The 18,249-nt window shown below is 41.3% G+C and overlaps 1 protein-coding gene across 2 annotated transcripts in view; it reads left to right on the top strand.

Moving 5' to 3' along the window:
- The window catches only part of dcun1d1 (DCN1, defective in cullin neddylation 1, domain containing 1 (S. cerevisiae)), an 84,023-nt gene that overhangs the window by 3,227 nt on the left and 62,547 nt on the right, over nt 1-18,249 (top strand). Inside the window, exon 1 of one of the 2 annotated variants that reach the window (XM_063045666.1) lies at nt 2,657-3,119. The exons of the other annotated variant lie outside the window; for it this stretch is intronic. Coding sequence (XP_062901736.1) covers nt 3,117-3,119 — 3 coding nt within the window. The 5' untranslated portion in view covers nt 2,657-3,116. Of the gene's footprint in view, nt 1-2,656; nt 3,120-18,249 lie in introns of those variants that run through there. 2 annotated transcript variants of the gene reach the window in all.

The following is an 18,249-nucleotide window of genomic DNA, read 5'->3' as shown; positions in this document are numbered from 1 at the left end:
ATCTATACCCCTCGTAATTTTGTATACCTCCATCAGATCTCCGGCCATTCTCCAGCGCGTCCGGAAACAATGTCCTGACCTATTCAACTTTTCCTTATCACTCGGGTCCTCAAGTCCCGGCGAACATCCTTGTAAATTTTCTCTGTACTCCTTCAGTCGTATTGATATCTTTCCTGTAGTTTGGTGACCAGAACTACACACAATATTCCAAATTTAGCCTCACCAACGTCTTAAACAACTTCAACATTACATCCCAACTTCTATACCCAATACTTAGATTTATGAAGGCCAATGTGCCAAAAGCTCTCTTAATAATCCTTGGTATGTGTAACTACATTTAACTACATTATCATCCAAATCATTAAAATAGATTGTAAACAACAACAGACCCAGCGTCACTCCCTGCGGCACACCAGTAGTCACGGGCTTCCCGTTTAGGGAGGAAACCATTTACTATCACTCTCTGGCTTCTCTCAACAAGCTAATGTCAAATTCAATTTAAAACTTCAATACTGAACTTCAAGATTGAACCTTCTAGACCAGCCTCACATGAAGGACTTTGTCGAAACCTTTGCTGAAGTCCATGTAGACAACATCCATTGAATTTTCTTCGTCGGCTTGCCTGGTAAACATATCTGTAAGATTGGCGCGACACGACCTACCACACGCAAAGCCATATTGACTATCCCTAATTCAGGCTATGTCTATCTAACTATTTATATAACCTCTCCCTTCCAATAATTTATCCACAACTATAATTTCCTAGCTTATTCTTAGAGTATTTCTTGAGGAACGGAACAACTTTAGCTATTCTCCGGTGCTCCAACACCTCACACATGGCTGGATTGGCTTGTATGAATGTCAAAGAAGGCCCAGAATTACCCGCATACGTGAACATAAAAATTTAAGGGGATATCAAAAATAGAAGGGCACTTTAAAGTGAGAAGACTTTTTAATAGGATCTGAGGGAGAGATTTTTTTTTACACAGAGTAGTTAATCTCAGGAACCTGCTGGTAGAGAAGCTGTGTCATCTGATACAATCATCACATTCAAGACACATTGAGTTTGCCATTTAAATAGGCAAGGTATGGTGCTCGACAAAGTGTCACCCAACCTCTCGCCGATGTAGAGGAAGCCCCATTGGGAGCACTGGATGCAGTAGGCAATCTCAACAGATCCGCAGGTGAAGTGTTGCCTCACCTGGAAGGACTGTTCGGCGCCCTGAACGGAGCTGAGGGAGGAGGTGAATGGGCAGGTGTAGCGCTTCTGCTGCGTGCAAGGGTAAGTGCTAGAAGGGAGATTAGTGGAGAGGGATGAATGGACAAGTGTATCACGGAGGGGGAGATCCCTGCGGAAAGCACAGAGTGGGTGGGGGAGAGTTAAAGATGTGTTTGGCGGTAGGGTCTCGTTGAAGTTGGCAGAAGTTGCGGAGAATGTGTTAGATGCGGAGACTCATGGGTGGTGAGTGAGGAGATGGGGTAAACGCGGATGTCCGGGAAATCGATGAGTTGCGGTAGAGGGCAGCATCAGTAGCGGAGACAAGGAATGCTGCATTAAAATATATTATAAATTTATTTAGGCGATTATAGTCTACTTCGTTAGAGTTCAGTGAAATTTGTCTGAAAGAACAATGATCTTTCACCCTTTGTCGTAACTAAACAATACTGATATTAATTGATGAGCGACACGACTAAATTTAACAAACATATGACAGCCAAACTCTGAGGTCATGGAAGGCGCTCACTAGGTCAAGTATTAGGTATGCTCACATTATTTAAGCAAAATGTCGCTGCCATTATTGAACTCCGATTCACTGACGCTTCCATAATTGCTACATAATTCACCAGATCTGCTTTGATAAAGTTAGCTGTTACTTTCGAACGCATCTGCGGGCCAACGTGTATAATTGGATTAGCTGAGCTTCAGCAACAAGTATATGTTTTAGCATTATCTATTCTACCTGAACCATGTTTTATAACAGGTAATTGTTGTTTTATATTATTATGGCAACTCAAGGAAACTGTAATCAACTAATGAAATGAATAAGATCTAATGTATTGCATAAACTAGACGCTCAAATAACTACTTTCATGAAAAAAGTGATTATACTTTATCCCCAGGCCGGGTGAGGACGTGTGTGGGGGAGGGTCGCTTTCAAAAGATGATCACTATTATATAAATAATTTTTACTTACGTTCGTGCACAAATCATGCCGTTCTTAAGCAGACTTGGCATTTTTGTAGCTTTACTTTAATTATTAAGTTTTAAGGGAAAACCAATGCGAGGTCTTGATCCTCTAGAAAATTTTACAGCATAGTTATAAAAAATGGGGCAAGGAAATCCTTAACCCATACTCAGGGTTTCACGAACACATATGGTTAACACATGCTGGGCAGCTGTATCCCACCTTCTCATTCAAAAGGATCAGTACATGGCATGAAGGAGACTAGGGATTTGGTAGTAGATCTACAACGTGGGTCGCAGCGTGAATATATACAGGAACCCAGCTGAAGCTTACTGAATGAGATTACACTTTCTGCAACTGGCCATTTATTCAAATATTTTAAATTTCCCGTGCTTGCGCTAATCGCCGACGTAGAAAGTCCCTCCCACGGTCCTCTGACGCATGGAGGACACTGGAGAATTTTTCCTTCCTTTTGCGTGTTGCTAGCTTTCTGTGTGTTTGTGGTGGAAATATAGGGAAAAAAATCCTTTCACCTAATTCTCCTCCTCTAAATTTCCCTTGCAAAAAAATGTCAAACCAGCAAACTTCACTCCTCCTCTCAGGAAATAACCTGTTCTAAAGAGTTTGCTTTGTAAGCGACCTGCCAGCGTCTTGCTGCTCGAAGGAGGGCTGGAGTAACGGTGCTGGTGCAGAGTGAAGGCGAGGAGGAGTTTGGTGTGGAGGTGAAGTTTAGCTCAGCCCCCGCCCCGTGGCCGCACCGCCCGGGCTGCAGGCAGCGAGCGAGCGAGCGGCTCTTACAACTTTCAGTGTGTGCCGTGCGGGGGGAGTGCGCTGCACTGCGCATGAGTGTCACCCACGGTGACTGTTAATTGTCCGTATTTTTTCCTTTTTTTATATATTATTTTTTATAAAAGGCCCGAGCGCTTGAAGATGGTGAGTGTTTCATGGGAGATCGCGGTCGTTCTCAGCCTGGGTTTGGGTGCTGGGGGGCAGGAAGAGCTGTACAATCTCGACGGCGGCCGCCCGCTCCAAGCCCGAGCCCGAGCCCGGTGATTCGGCCTCCGCCGGCGCCTTCCCGGTGGAACGGCCCCGGCCGCCGAGCTTTGGAGCGCGGTGCTCGGCCTCGGTTCTGGCTCGGAGTGACTGGCTCTGCTCGCTGCAACCGCACTTCACTTCGGCTGGGCAGGAAAGTGGCTGGCGCCATCCTCACTCGAGGGCCGCTGCTTCTGAGGCCTAGATGGACGGATGTATGCTGGTTGGGTTTCCATCATTTATTTTAAACTAATTGGTTGCCCGGCCTTTTTCGCCATGACTGAAGGTTGGGTTCACGGGCTACTTTTCGAATTCAGTGTTGTTTTTATTTACTGTATTTTCTTCCTGGGTAAAGTACTGGGTTTCTCATGCCTTTTGAACGATCTGTTCCTTTTTTTTTCCGCCTTCCTCGTCTCAACTGCGTCACTGCAGAGGGTTTCTTGGGCTTTACTCTGATCATAAATAGAAATAGTCAGCTAAGGTTTATTAATGTTTGTCATAGCTTATCGTTAATGTCAACGTTTGGAACAGTCACTGATAAATTTAGCTCTTGATACCGTTTTAACTTTAGTAAAGGTATCGGAATAAGTATTGGCCATTTTTGGTTTTCCTGAAGTTCTGTTGTATACATTTTTATTTGTTCTTATAAGAGATGTTCGTTACTTTTTTATTACATTACTTTTTTTGCGATTCGTCAAACAGGACTTTATTCGAACATTGTTAGCAGTGTTCCTTTATGCTGGACTTGTATGGTGAATGAATGAGGTTTACAATGAAAACCCTTTTTTGTTGAAACAGATAGGAACAAGAGTAGTTACGTTTCATTGAATTTTTGTATTTATTTGTATATGTGCAATTTTGTATCTCCTTTAGAGAAAAACACCAACGGGGAAAAAGCAAAAGAAAATTATTGTAGTTTTAAAATTCTATTTGGTCACAAGAATATAATGTAATGTTTTAAAGTTACTTGGTACTCCCGGGCAACCTTCATCCTGAAAAATAGCAGGCTGAACAAGACTTGAACTTTTCTAAGGTGATAAGAGACAAAAAGCTTTATATTCTATCCAGAAATTTTGGGTTGGTTTTTTAAACTTAGAACTTTTATAAATATTAACATATTGTAAGGTTAACATGGTTTGAAAGTATAGTATTCTGTTCACTTGTTCATTTGTTAGCTTACTGGTCATTGATTTTCCTAATTGTTTTGGGTGCTCTCACTTCAGATTTCATATCAAAATACTGAGTCTTTGTAGTTTAAACTGCCGTAAGACAACATGGAACACGTGATAGTAGCCTTTGCTACTATTCAGCATTTGAAATGCTTGTTCTTTATGTGCATCAGTCTGCATTGTATCTGTCTAAAATTACATTGTATTAAGTTGCTAAGACAGTCCTTTCTGAACAGCAAAGGGGCCATATCTATGCTGACCTTTTTTTTGCCTACTTCTCTAACATGTCTAAACCTGCAATTTTGCATCATCCTGAAGACTGGGTGGGTACTACCCCTTCTTGCCTGCAATTTGATTTTGGTGGATATCACTATTTGTCCATGAGTAGAAAATCGTAGGACTCCTTGGTTAATTTTTTTTTTAAGAGTGCTTTTACTACAGAGTGCAATGGCCAACTACTGGCTAAGTTAATGATATCTATTAGTATTCCAAAAAAAAGTAAAGTTGTTTTGAAACTTCCCCAATGTGAGATTTGGCTACTCGTATGTTATCAACAAATAATTTGGGCTTTCTTACTGATAGAAAATACATAAATAATTTACAACATATTTCTTGATTGTATTGCTGCTTTGTATAATTTATTGGGAATTGCAGTTCCCAAGAACATACCAGTTTGATATTAAATTATTAGATTTCCCGTTATTTTTGGTTTTTCAAATTTAGGAATTACCTAACACTTGGTAACAAAGTGGAAAATTTCTGCTTTGTTCCTCAAATTCTGACCTCATGATTTTGGATCTTTAAAATATATCCCAACGCTTCTGGTTTGTTTACAGAGCAGTTATGTCCAGTTTGGCAAATTAGAATGCAAAACTTCTTGCATCTGTAGAAAGTGATCATTAATATTGATCTTTAACTCTGGTTTTTAACATTCTTTTCTTTCCCAGGATGGTCTTAGTTTTTATCCTGGTCTGAGTTAGTTGATCTCAGCCAGGTTGCAGTTTGGGGTCCTACAGTTGGTTTGAGCTGCTGGGTTAGAGAGGGCAGACATGCCGGGGTACCTGCTCCTGACTGCCACCTAATCTGGAAGCCCGTGTTTGTGGACACTGGGTAAGGATATCTGGATTGGAATCAGCTATAATGCCCCCCGTGAATGCACAGTATGCTGACCATGCTATCAAGTGATTCCAATGATTAATCGCTATTTGGAAGAGGTACTGGTGAACACTATATGTGTGACACCATGCTGAAGCAATTAGTCAGTAAGGGCCTACAATTTGCTAAAAGGGGAATAATTTAAGTGAAGGAGTTATGATTGGGAAGAAAATCTGATATATAAAGTTATAATTGGATTAGAAAAATGAATAATTGGAACAAATTTGTTAGTTCATTGAAGAGTGAAATCCTTTGCTCTTGAAAATAAATATTCATTTTTTTGTCCCAATAACTACCTTGATGCTGCTGTCAAATTTTGAAGAAGTCTGTATATAAAAGAACAGGATATTCAGGTGGATAATGCATATATAGTTTACAGTTTTGAATAATAGGTATGTTTTTCAACATGCGAGCAGAAAGAGAAATTCCATTAATTTTGAGCTTTCCTGCCGGAAATTATGGTGTCACCATAGTGTGCAGCTATGATATCATTCTGTGTCATGCTTGATTGTAATTTTAGTTGTTTTTATTGGACTCTAAATAGACTTTTTGTGTGGAGTTGAAAATATTTGTGTCTTATAAATTGATTTCTGTAAAGGTTTTGAGAATTTCATGGGACCAATTTGATTTCCATTCAGCATTTGAATAGAAAATTCTGATCTATACAGAGGATATCTTAATGTTTTTTTGGAAATTGAGTCAGCTACGGTTTAACTTTGAAGACCAGTATACTAGTATTCGAAGGTTGACTTACTGACTGGATCAAACATTTTAAAATGGACTTTCTTTAGCTTTGTAGAGAAATTCTAATTCAAAGCTAATATTACTTGACCAATTGATTAAGGATTTGGGATTTAGGTGCAAGTTGTTGGTCATTTGAGTACAGAAGTTGTCATCTGAGTACAGAAGTTGTTATAGTTTCTTACCTCTTGAATATAAAATACTTGTTAAATTATGATGCTTAGTTAAACATTTTACATTCTGGAAAAATTGTGAATTCTGAACTCTAAATGATCTAAGTCTATTTGCCAGATACACTGCATCTTGGGTTTCAGTACAAAAATAGATATAGTACTCTCATTGGGATGTGCAGGATCAAATCTGTTTTTGACATTGGAATACTATTTTTAGTTTCGAATGGAGAGGGACAAGAACGAATGAAGATATGTCTGTTGCAAATGTTAGCATGGTGCATTAGTAATTGTGTAAATATTTGGGTAATATTTCTGTTTAACTCCGTGAATTAGTTGACATAGGTCATACTTTTATTTTAATTTTTTTTTACTGTATTTATTGAAGTAATATATGTTGAGCCATGACAACAATAAGCTGCTGTTAATTTGTATTACACACACAAAATGCCTGAGGAACTCAGCAAGTCAGGCAGCTTCTGTGGAAAGGAATAAGCAAGCCAGAATAAGAAAGTGAGGGGTGGGGAAGATGTATAAGCTGGGTTCTTCCCTCTTCTTTTTCAGTCTTGATAGGGGTCTCTGCCGGGAATATTGACGGTTTATTCCCCCTCCATAGACGCTGCCTGACTTGATGAGTTCCTCTTGCATTTTGTGTGTACATGGTTCAAGATTTGCCAGCCTCTGCAGAATCTTGTGTTTTAAATTTATATTATGCTTTTATTTGTTTTGAAGGGATTGTTCTACCCACCGGATACTTGCCTCGACTTAGTACGTGGGCTGCTTAATATATGACATGGATTTTCAGGCTTAATTCATCCAATGTGGTGTTCATCTGAGCAATACTATTTTTGTTGTCTTTTATGCTGCACTCTGACTTGTAACTTATTGCATTATTTTAAGAACTAGTCTTTGCTAGGTTATCTTTGTCCACCTGTTTCGCTTTTGCGGGCTTTGCTTCTCTATGGAGACATTTTACTCTTGAATTCTGATCTGTTCTGGCTTATCTTCCATGCTCTTGAATTATCTCAGCAATCGGTTTGTTTCTGTAATTGCTGTTTCTCTTTCTTTTGTTGGACCAGAGGGAGTAAGTTTCTTAAGCTGTTGCCTAATTTTGTCTTCTCAAGCTCCTTTGAGCTCTTCCCTATTTGCTGAAACACCACCTAAAGGCTATTATTTTAACATTCTTACAGAACAGCTTTCAGACCCCACCAAATCTATGCCGACTATTCTTACTCTAAATTTTATTCTCCCTAGATTCTCACTATTCTGCTCTGCCATTCCATCATGGCTGATTTTACTATTCCACTCAACTCCATTCTCCTACCTTCTATCCATAATCTTTGACACCTTTACTCATTAATCTCTGGTTTAAATATACCCAATGAGTTGGCCTCCATAGCTGTCTTTGACAGTGAATTCCACATATACATCACTCTCTGGCGAAAGAGATTCCCTCACTGTAGGAAACATCCTCTTCACATCCAATATTCATTAGGTTTCAATGAGATTTCCCCTCCTCTCTCCTCCCCTCCCCCCGACCCAAACCATTCTTCTAAACTCTTGACAAGTACAGGCCTGGAGCCATCAAATGCTCCTCATATGTTAACCCTTTTATCCCTTTGATCATTCTTCTGAACCTCTAATGGAAGCACATTCTTTCTACTTGCGTACTCTTTAAGTGTATCTGAGCAAATGCCTTGTAGAGCCTCAGGATTACCTACTTGCTGCTATATGCCAGTCCTCTTGGAATGAATGGCAGCAATGCAATTGCCTTCCTTACTACTGCTTCAACTTGCAAGTTAACCATTATGAATTTTCTCTCCCATTTAGAAAGTACATGGAACATAGAAATTTACAACACATTGCAGGCTGCCTAGAATTTCCCTAGCGCATAACCCTCTATTTTTTCTAAGCTCCATGTACCTATCTAAGAGGCTCTTAAAAGACCCTATTGAATTCACTTGCACCACGGTTGCTGGCAGTGCATTCCACACACTCACCACTCTCTGTGTGGAAAAACTTGCCCCTGACATCCCCTTGTTCCTATTTCTAAGCACCTTGTCTCCTTATATTAGCCATTTCAGTCCTGGGAAAAAGCTTCTGGCTATCCACAGGATCAATGCCCCTCATCATCTTATACACCTCTGTCAGGTCACCTCTCATTCTCCATTGCTCCAAGGAGAAAAGGCCAATTTCACTCAACCTATTCTCATAAGGTGCTCCCTCCAATCCAGGCAACATGCTTGTAAATCTCCTCTGCACTGTCTCTGTAGTATCTACATCCTTCCTGTTGTGAGGTGACTAGAACTGAACACAGTACTCCAAGTAGGGTATGACAAGGGTCCCGTATAGCTGCAACATTACTTCTCGGCTTCTAAGCTCAATCCCACGATTGACAAATGCCAACACACCATAGGCCTTCTTAACAACACTGTCAACCTGCGCGGCAGTTTTGAGTATCCTGTTGACAGGGACCCCAAGGTCTCTCAGATCCTCTGCACTGCCAAGAGTCTTAACATTTATATTATATTCTGTCTTCGGATTGGACCTACTAAAATGAACCACTTCACACTTATCTGGTTTGAAGTCCATCTGCCACTTCTCAACCCAGTTCTGCAACCTATCGATGTCCGGCTATAAACTCTTGACAACCCCCCAGACTATCCACAACACCCCCAACCTTTGTGTCATCAGCAAACTTACTAACCCACCCTTCTACTTCTTCATCCAGGTCATTTATAAAAATCACAAAGAGAAGGGGGTCCAGAACAGATCCTTGCGGAACACCACTGGTCACCGACCTCCATGCAGAATATGAACCATCTACAATCATCCTTTGCCTCCTGTGGGCAAGCCAATTCTGGATCCATAAAGCAGGGTCTCTTTGGATCCCATGCCTCCTTACTTTCTGAATGAGCCTTGCATGGAGAACCTTATCAAGTGCCTTACTGAAATGCATATACACTACATCCACTGTTCTATCTTCATTGTTTTGTTACTTCCTCAAAGAATTCATTCAGGCTCGTAAGGCACGACCTGCCTTTGACAAAGATATGCTGACTATCCCTAATCATGTTATGTCTCTTCAAAAGCTCATAAATCCTGCCTCTCAGGATCTTCTCCAACTTGCCCACCACTGAAGTCAAACTCACTGGTCTGTAATTTCCTGGGTTATCTCTACTCCTTTTCTTGAACAAGGGAATAACATTTACAACCCTCGGTACTTCTCCTGTCCCTATTGATGATGCAAAGATCATTGCCAGAGGCTTAGCAATCTCCTCCCTCGCTTCCCACAGTAGCCTGGGTATATCTCATCTGGTCCCGGTGACTTACCTAATTTAATGTTTTTCAAAAGTTTCAGCATATCCTCTTTCTTAATGTTTACATGCTCAAGCATTTCAGTGCATTCTAAGTCATCCCCACAATTACTAAGGTCTTTTTCCCTGGTGAATACTGAAGGTATTCGTTAAGTATCTCTGCTACCTCCTCTGATTCCATGCACACGTTTCCACTATCGCACCTGATTGGTCCTATTCTCACATGGCTCATCTTGCTCTTCACATATTTGTAAAATGCCCTGGGGATTTCCTTAATCCTGCTCACCAAGACCTTCTCATGGCCCCTCCTGGCTCTCCTAATTCCATTCCTAAACTCCTTCCTAGCAACCTTGTAATGTTCTGGAGTTCTAACACTACCTAGTTTTTTTGAAGCTTTCATAAACTTTTCTTAACTAGATTTTCTACATACTTTGTACACCATGGTTCTTTAACTCTACCATCCTTTCCCTGCCTCAGTGGAACATACCTATGCAGAACTCCGTGCAAATGTTCCCTGAACGTTTGCCGCATTTCTGCCATGCATTTCCCTGAGAACATCTCCCAATTTATGCTGTCAAGTTCCTGCCTAATAGCATCATATTTCCCCCTACCCCAATTAAATGTTTTTCCAAATTGTCTGCTCCTATCCCTCTCCAGCACTATGGTGAAGGAGATAGAGTTATGGTAACTGCCTTCAAAATGCTCTCCCACTGTGAGATCTGACACCTGACCAGTTTCATTTCCCAATACCAGATCAATTAGAGCCTCTCCTCTAGTTGGCTTATCTACATATTGGGTCAAGAAACCTTCCTGAACACACCTAACAAACTCCACCCCATCTAAACCTGTGAAGGAGATGCCATCAATATAGATTATGAGGACATGTAGTCCTCTTTTATTGTTATTTAGTAATGCATGCATTAGGAAATGATACAATATTCCTCCGGTGTGATGTCACAAAAACACAGGACAGACCAAGACTGAAAAACTAACAAAACCACATAATTATAACATATAGTTACAACAGTGCAACAATACCATAACTTGATGAAGAACAGGCCATGGCACAGTTTAAAAAAAAAGTTCAAAGTCTCTCGAATGTTCCATATCTCTCACAGACGGGAGAAGGAAGAAAACTCTCCCTGCCATGCCTGACTCTGAGTCGTCCAAAAAATCAATATTAGGAAAGTTAAAATCTCCTATCACAACAACCCTATTGCATCGTTCCAGAATCTGTCTCCCTATCTGCTCCTTAATATCCCTGTTACTATTAGGGGTTCTATAAAAAACACCCAGTAGAGTTATTGCCCCTTTCCTGTTTCTGACTTCCACCCACACAGACTCAGTAGACCATCCCTCCATGACTTTCTCCTTTTCTGCAGCCGTGACACTATCCCTAATTAGCAATGCCACGTCCCAACCTCTTTTACCCCTCTCTGTTCTTTTTGAAACATCTAAAGCCTGGCACATTCAGCAGCCATTCCTGCTCCTGAGACATCCAAGTCTCTGTAATGGCCACAATGTCACAGTTCAACACTCTTAAGTTCATCCGCCTTGTTTATGATATTCTTTGGATTAAGATAGACACATCTCAAACCATCAGGCTGATGCTCTAACATCTGCCTATCCTTCCTCACAAACTGTTTCTACTTGTGCTCCAACCTCCCCATCCTCTGCCTCTTTACTTCAGTTCTCTCCCCCCCCCCCCCGCAAATTTAGTTTAAGCCATCTCCAATAGCAGTAACAAACCTCCCTGCCAGGATATAGGTCTTCCTCAGATTCAAATGCAACTCCTTTTTTTTTACAGGTCACCCCTGCCCCAGAAGGGGTCCCAGTGATCCAAAAATCTGAATCCCTGCCCCATGCTCCAATCCTTCAGCCACGCATTTATCCTCCACCTCACTCTATTCCTATACTCTCTGCTGCGTGGTATGTGTAGCAATCCCGAGGTTACTACCTTTGAGGTCCTGCTTCTCAGGTTCCTTCCTAGCCCCCTGTATTCTGCTTTCAGGACCTCCACCCTTTTTCTACCCATGTTGTTGCTACCAATATGTACCACGACATCTGGCTGCTCACCCTCCCATTTCAGGATATTGTGGACGCACTGAGAAACATCACAAACCCTGGCACCTGGGAGGCAAACTATCATCCTTGTTTCTTTTTTGCGTCCACAGAATCTCCCATCTGTCCTCTAACTATAGCGTCCCCTATTACCACTGCCCCCTCTTCTGTTACCTACCCTTCTGTGCCACAGGGCCAGACTCCGTGCCAGAGGCATGGGCTTGTTGTTTCCCCCAGGTAGATCCCTCCCGCACCCCCCTCCCCAAAAGTACTCAGAATGGAGTATTTATTGTTAAGGGGGACAGCCACAACCTGATGGTCACCCACTTATCTGTCTTCTGTGGCCCCGGGGTGACTGCCTGCCTATAGCTCCTGTCTATCACCTCCTCACTCTCCTTAACAAACCAAAGGTCATTGAGCTGCAGCTCAATATGCCTGGTACAGATGTGGCCATCAGGGAGGCTGGAAGTCTCCCAGACATCCCATATCTGACACCCACACAGAAAACTGGCCTTGCAGTCATACCCACTATTCTAATGCGCAAGGTCCTGCGAGATGCTCCTCTTTTAAACTCTGCTTCCCAACCTATGCAAAGCTCTCTCTCTCTTTGAATCGATTAGTCTGCTGCTATTGTGCATGTAAGTTGTATGACTTTATTTTTTTTATTTTTTTCCCAAAGTGCATGACTGTACACTTCCCTACACTGTTTTCCATCTGCCACTACTTTGCCTACTCTCTTCATCTGTTTGAAGTCCCTGCAGGTGCCCTGCTTCCTCAACTGTACCTGCCCCTCCACCTATCTTCATACTATCTGTAAACTTGGCCACAAAACCAACAATTCTATCATTTGAATCAATGACATATTACACAAAAGGAAGTGGTCCCAACACTGAACGGTGGTACTTCTTTTGCCTAACTCATTTGTATCTTATCTCCAGGCCTGCAATTCTGGTCCTTGAGTATCCCCAGATTTATTTGTTGTACCGTTTGTGGCTGCTAATAGTCTTAATTTCTGCCTTTGTTTCTCCTCACAACCCCGTCTTTGACTAAACTTTTGCTCATCACTTCTAATGTTTCCTCATATCGATTGAAGTCTTATTTAGTTGAGTAATTTTGCAGAGGAATCTATGAGAATATCTTATTAATTGAAACCACTGTTTGTGGCCAGACATTTTTTTTGTAGTATGTTGGGACTGATTGCCCTAGAGTCCAGGCTGTTGAAGGCCTTTGAGCTTTTTACCAGAAAGGTTGCAAATAGTTCAAGTTAAAATAATTAAAGCTAAGATAAATTTGATAGTATTAGAAAATGGACATAACAACAATAGATTAACTCACTTTCATGATCAGCAATCAGAAATAATTGGAGTTGTACTATATATGCCATTCATTTTAGGTGTAAAGCTGAGGATGTTTGTTTATTCCATAGTACTGAGTTCAGTACTGAAGCAGGAGGTCAGATATGCCAGCATCTCAGCTTGAGTTTTTCTATATTGCAGAGGCATGAAAGTCAGTGTTGAACTGTCCCATGAAGAAAATGTAGCTGGATATTCCCATGTGACTCAAAATGCTGGAGGAATTCAGCACGTCAAGCAGCATCCATGAAGGGGAATAAGCAGTGGATGTTTTGGGTCTTGATGAAGGGTCTCAGCCCAACACACTTACTTTTTATATCCCTCCATAGATGCTGCTTGACCTGTTGAGTTATTCCAGCTCCTTGTGTGATACTCAAGATTTCTGCACAATCTCATGTTTATGGATATTCTGGTGAAAGATATACTTAGTCTTGTTACAATGCCTATAAACAGTGTTCACTCCCCTCCCCCTGAAAATTTTCATGTTTTATTGTTTTACAACATTGAATCACAATGGATTTAATTTGGCTTTTTTGACGCTGATCAATAGAAACAGAATCTTTTGTGTCAAAATGAAAACAGATCTTTCAAAGTCATCTAAATTAATTACAAATATAAAACACAAAATAATTGATTGCATAACTATTCACCCCCCTTTAATATGACACACTAAATCATCACTGATGCAGCCAATTGGTTTTAGATGTCACATAATTACTTAAATGAAGATCTGTTTTTGGAGACTTGTGTGCAGTCAAGGTGTTTCTGGAAGGTCCACCTGCTGGTGAGTCAGTATCCTGGCAAAAACTACACCATGAAGACAAAAGAACACTCATAAGCAACTCTGTGAAAAGGTTATTGAAAAGCACAAGTCAGGAGATGGATACAAAAAATTTCCAAGTCACTGAATATCCCTTGGAGTACAGTTAAGTCAATCATTAAAAAATGGAAAGTATATAGCACAGCTGTAAATCTGTCTAGAGCAGGCCATTTGCAAAAACTGACTGTGCAGGAAGAGAACTAGTGAGGGAGGCCACCAAGAGACCTATGACAACTCCAGAGGAGTTACAAGCTTCAGTTGCTGAGATGGGAGAGACTGTGCATACAACAACTGTTCCTGGGTGCTTCACCAGTTGTAGCTTTATGGGGGTGTGGCAAAGAGAAAGCCACTGTTGGGGAGGAAAAAAACTCACATGAAATCTCAACTACAGTTTGCCAGAAGGCATGTTAGAGACTGAAGTCAGCTGGAAGAAGGTTCTATGATCTGATGAAACCAAAATTGAGTTTTCTGACTATCAGACTAAGTGCTATGTTTGGCATAAGACAAACAGTGCACGTCAAAAACCCACCATCCCTATTGTAAAGCATGGTGGCTTCATCATGCTGTGGGGACGCTTCATTGCAGCAGGCCCTGGAAGGCTTGAGGGTAGAGGGTTAAATGAATGCAGCAAAATACAGGGAAATCCTGAAGGAAAACCTGATGCAGTCTGCAAGAGAACTGTGACTTGGGAGAAGATTTGTTTTCCAGCAAGACAATGACCCCAAGCATAAAGCCAAAACTACACAAGAATGGCTGAAAAACAACAAAGGTAATGTCCTGGAGTGGCTAAGTCAGAGTCCAGCCCTCCATCCAATTGAAAATTTGTGGCTGGACTTGAAAAGGGCTGTTCAGTTACAATCTCCATGCAATCTGACAGAGCTTGAGCAGTTTTGTAAAGAAGAATGGGGAAAAATTGCAGTGTCCAGATGTGCAAACATGATGGAGACCTATCCACACAGACTCAAGGCTGTGATTGCTGCCAAAGATGGATCTACTTTGTACTAAATACTGCCTTGAAGGGGGTGATTTCTTATGCAATCAATTATTTTGTATTTTACATTTGTAATTAGTTAATTTATCTCACTTTGTAGAGATGTGTTTTCACTTTGACATGAAAACAATAAAACATGAAAACTTCTGGGAGTGGAGGATGGGGGTGAATACTTTTTGTAGGCACTGCATTTTCTATACCTTGAAAGTTCAATTTACATAATTCAAAATTTGTAATTGTTACAGAACATACAGTACTGTTGGCTGACAGTGTTGTGTTAACCTCCTAACCTACTCCACAATCGTAATTCTTTCCCTCCTACATGGCCCGGAACCCTCCATTTTTCTTTCATCCATGTGCCTATCTCAGAGTCTCTTAAATGTGCCTAATGTATCAGACTCAAATCTTATGTTAATATATTTTTTTGGTATCGATTGTGACTTTGGTGCTGGTCTGTATTTGGATGAACTGACTCTTGATATTTTGTAGGTGGATGAACTGAGTGCTTAGCAGTTGTCTTTCGCTACTCACTTATTGTTATCACAATTCATCCAATGACACAAAGTATGACATCTAGTGTTAAAGGTTTCCGTCAACTCTTGCTGTTCCAGATGACATCAGTGATATGAGGCGACAAGAGCTTATTTCTTCATTCTGCATTAAGTAGGGCTAAATGAATACTTACTTTCGCTAGCAAAAAAAAATAAGTTGCTGGAAGAACTCAATGAGTCAAATATCATTTGTGCAGGCAAAGGATGGTCAACATTTCCAGCGAGACCCTGTATCATTCTGTTGTAGAGCCTTGAATTGAGACTGCTTGACCCACTGAAGTTCAAAGTAAATGTATTAGCAAAGTATCAAAGTCAGCATGAGCGACATTTTCTTGTGGACATTCATAATAAGTAGAAAGAAACACAATAGAAAAAATGAAAAACTGCACAAGACAGAGATTGATAAACAACCAGTGTGTAAATACAAGAAAAAAATAATAACAAGAAAAATAAGTAATCAAAAAATATCGAGCGCAAGCTGTATTTACACGAGAGTCTTTGGGAAAATATATATAAGAATCGAGAGTCTTTAAAAATGAGTCCATAGATTATGGAATCCGTTCAGTGTTGGGGTGAGTGAAGTTATCTCCTCTGGTTCAAGAACCTAATGGTTGAGGGGTGATATCTGTCCCTGAACCTGGCGGTGTTGTGGGCCTTGAGGGTCCTGGGCGTCCCTCCTGTTGGCAGGAGTGAGAGAGATCATGGCCTGGATGATGGATACTGCTTTTCTGTGACAGTGTTCCTTGTAAATGTGCTCACTGGTGGGGAGGACTTTATCCATGATGGAATAGGCTATATCCACCACTTGTAGATTTTTCCATTCAAGGGCATTTCCATATCAGGCTATGATGCAACCAATTGGATATCTGGCAACATTCACAATTTTGTCAGAGTTTTAGATGACATGCGGACTCTGTGCAAACTTCTAAGTAGAGGCGCTGCCGTGCTTTGTAATGACAGATGCTGGACCCAGGATAGAACCGCAGACTGATAATGCTAAGGAATTTAAATTTGCTGACTCTCTCCTCTTCTCATTCCTCCAGTGAGGACTGGCTCATGAGCTTTGGTTTCCTCCTGTAGTCAATAATCATCTCTTGTTTTGCTTTGGCTTTTCCAGCATTTAACTTTGGCCAGAATTTCACCATCTGCAGTTTCTTGTGATTCACTGCTTTTCCATATTTGGCTTTCCCTAGATGATTGATTTGTGGTGGCCACTGTTGAGGATTTCCTGCTTATTATTTGCCTATCGCACCAACAGGTCAACAGAGGACGCCATCTCTGCAGTATTTCACTCTGCCCTGACCCACCTGGACAGCTCCAACTCTTATATCAGAAGGCTGTTCATTGACTTTAGTTCGGCATTCAATACTGTAATTCCCTCCAAACTGATCACCAAACTTCGCCAGCTTGGTATCAGCTCATCCCTCTGCAATTGGACCTTGGACTTTCTGACTAACAGACCCCAATCAGTTAAGTTAGACAACCTCTCCTCCTCCACTCTCACCCTGAATACCGGCATGTGTCAAGGCTGTGTGCTGACCCCTCTTCTGTACTCCCTTTTCACCTATAACTGCCTTCCTGTACATGGTTCTAACTCCAAAATCAAGTTTTCAGACTACACCATGGTGGTTGGCCTGATCAGAGGGGATGATGAGACGGCCTACAGGGATGAGGTCCAGCACCTGACCGCGTGGTGTGCTGACAACAACCTGGCCCTTAGCCCCCAGAAGACCAAGGAGATCATTGTGGACTTCAGGCAGGCTAGGAGCCACACAGGTCCCCATCTACATCAATGGAGCTGTAGTGGAGCGTGTATCAAGCTTCAGATTCCTTGGTATCCACATCTCCAAGGATCTCACCTGGTCCCTGAACTCCTCCATCCTGAACAAAAAGGCGCAATAGTGCCTTTATTTCCTGCGGAGTATCAAGATACTGTCGGACTTTTACCGCTGTACCATTAAGAGCGTACTCACTAACTGCATCTCAGTGTGGTATGGCAATTGTCCTGTATTGGACCGCAAAGCACTCCAGCATGTGGTGAAAACTGCCCAACGGATTATCAGCACCCATTTGCCCACCATTGAGACCCATCTACTATAAACGCTGCCTGGGTAGGGCAAAAAGCATTATCAAGGATGCACCTCACCCTAACCATGGACTTTTTATTCTCTTCCCATCCGGTAGGCGCTACAGAAGCCTCTGCTCCCGCACCAGCAGGCACAGGAAGAGTTCCTTCTCTGAGGCTGTGACCCTGCTGAATCTCACATCACAGCACTAAGCAGTATTGCACCCATATTGTACTGTCTCAGTACTTTTATATTTGTGTGCTGTAGCACTTACTTTTTATTCGCAGTTATTTTGTAAATAACACTATTCTTTGCATTTCTGGTCAGATGCTAACTGCATTTCATTGGCTTTGTATCTGAACTTGGCAAAATAACAACAAAGTTGGATCTAATCTAATCCGATAGGTGATATAATTTGGATGGTGCATTTGAGTTTTCCAACTTCTAATAGAACAATATAAGGGGCTTTATAATAATGTGACTTAAACCAAAGAAACTTGGTTAAGGAAAGTAGATGTAACCCTTGACCTTTTCCTGATTTTTATTCTATGATTATTACCTTAGCACCTGTTTACAAGGTTTCAATGAGTAGAATTCTAAATACTTAGTTTACAGATATAATGTCACTGAGTGCTAAA

This window comes from Mobula hypostoma, chromosome 4 (genome assembly GCF_963921235.1).
Source record: "Mobula hypostoma chromosome 4, sMobHyp1.1, whole genome shotgun sequence".
NCBI lineage: Eukaryota > Metazoa > Chordata > Chondrichthyes > Myliobatiformes > Myliobatidae > Mobula > Mobula hypostoma.
Note: the sequence above shows the minus strand (reverse complement) of the source record. Positions and strands in the feature narration are given on the sequence as shown.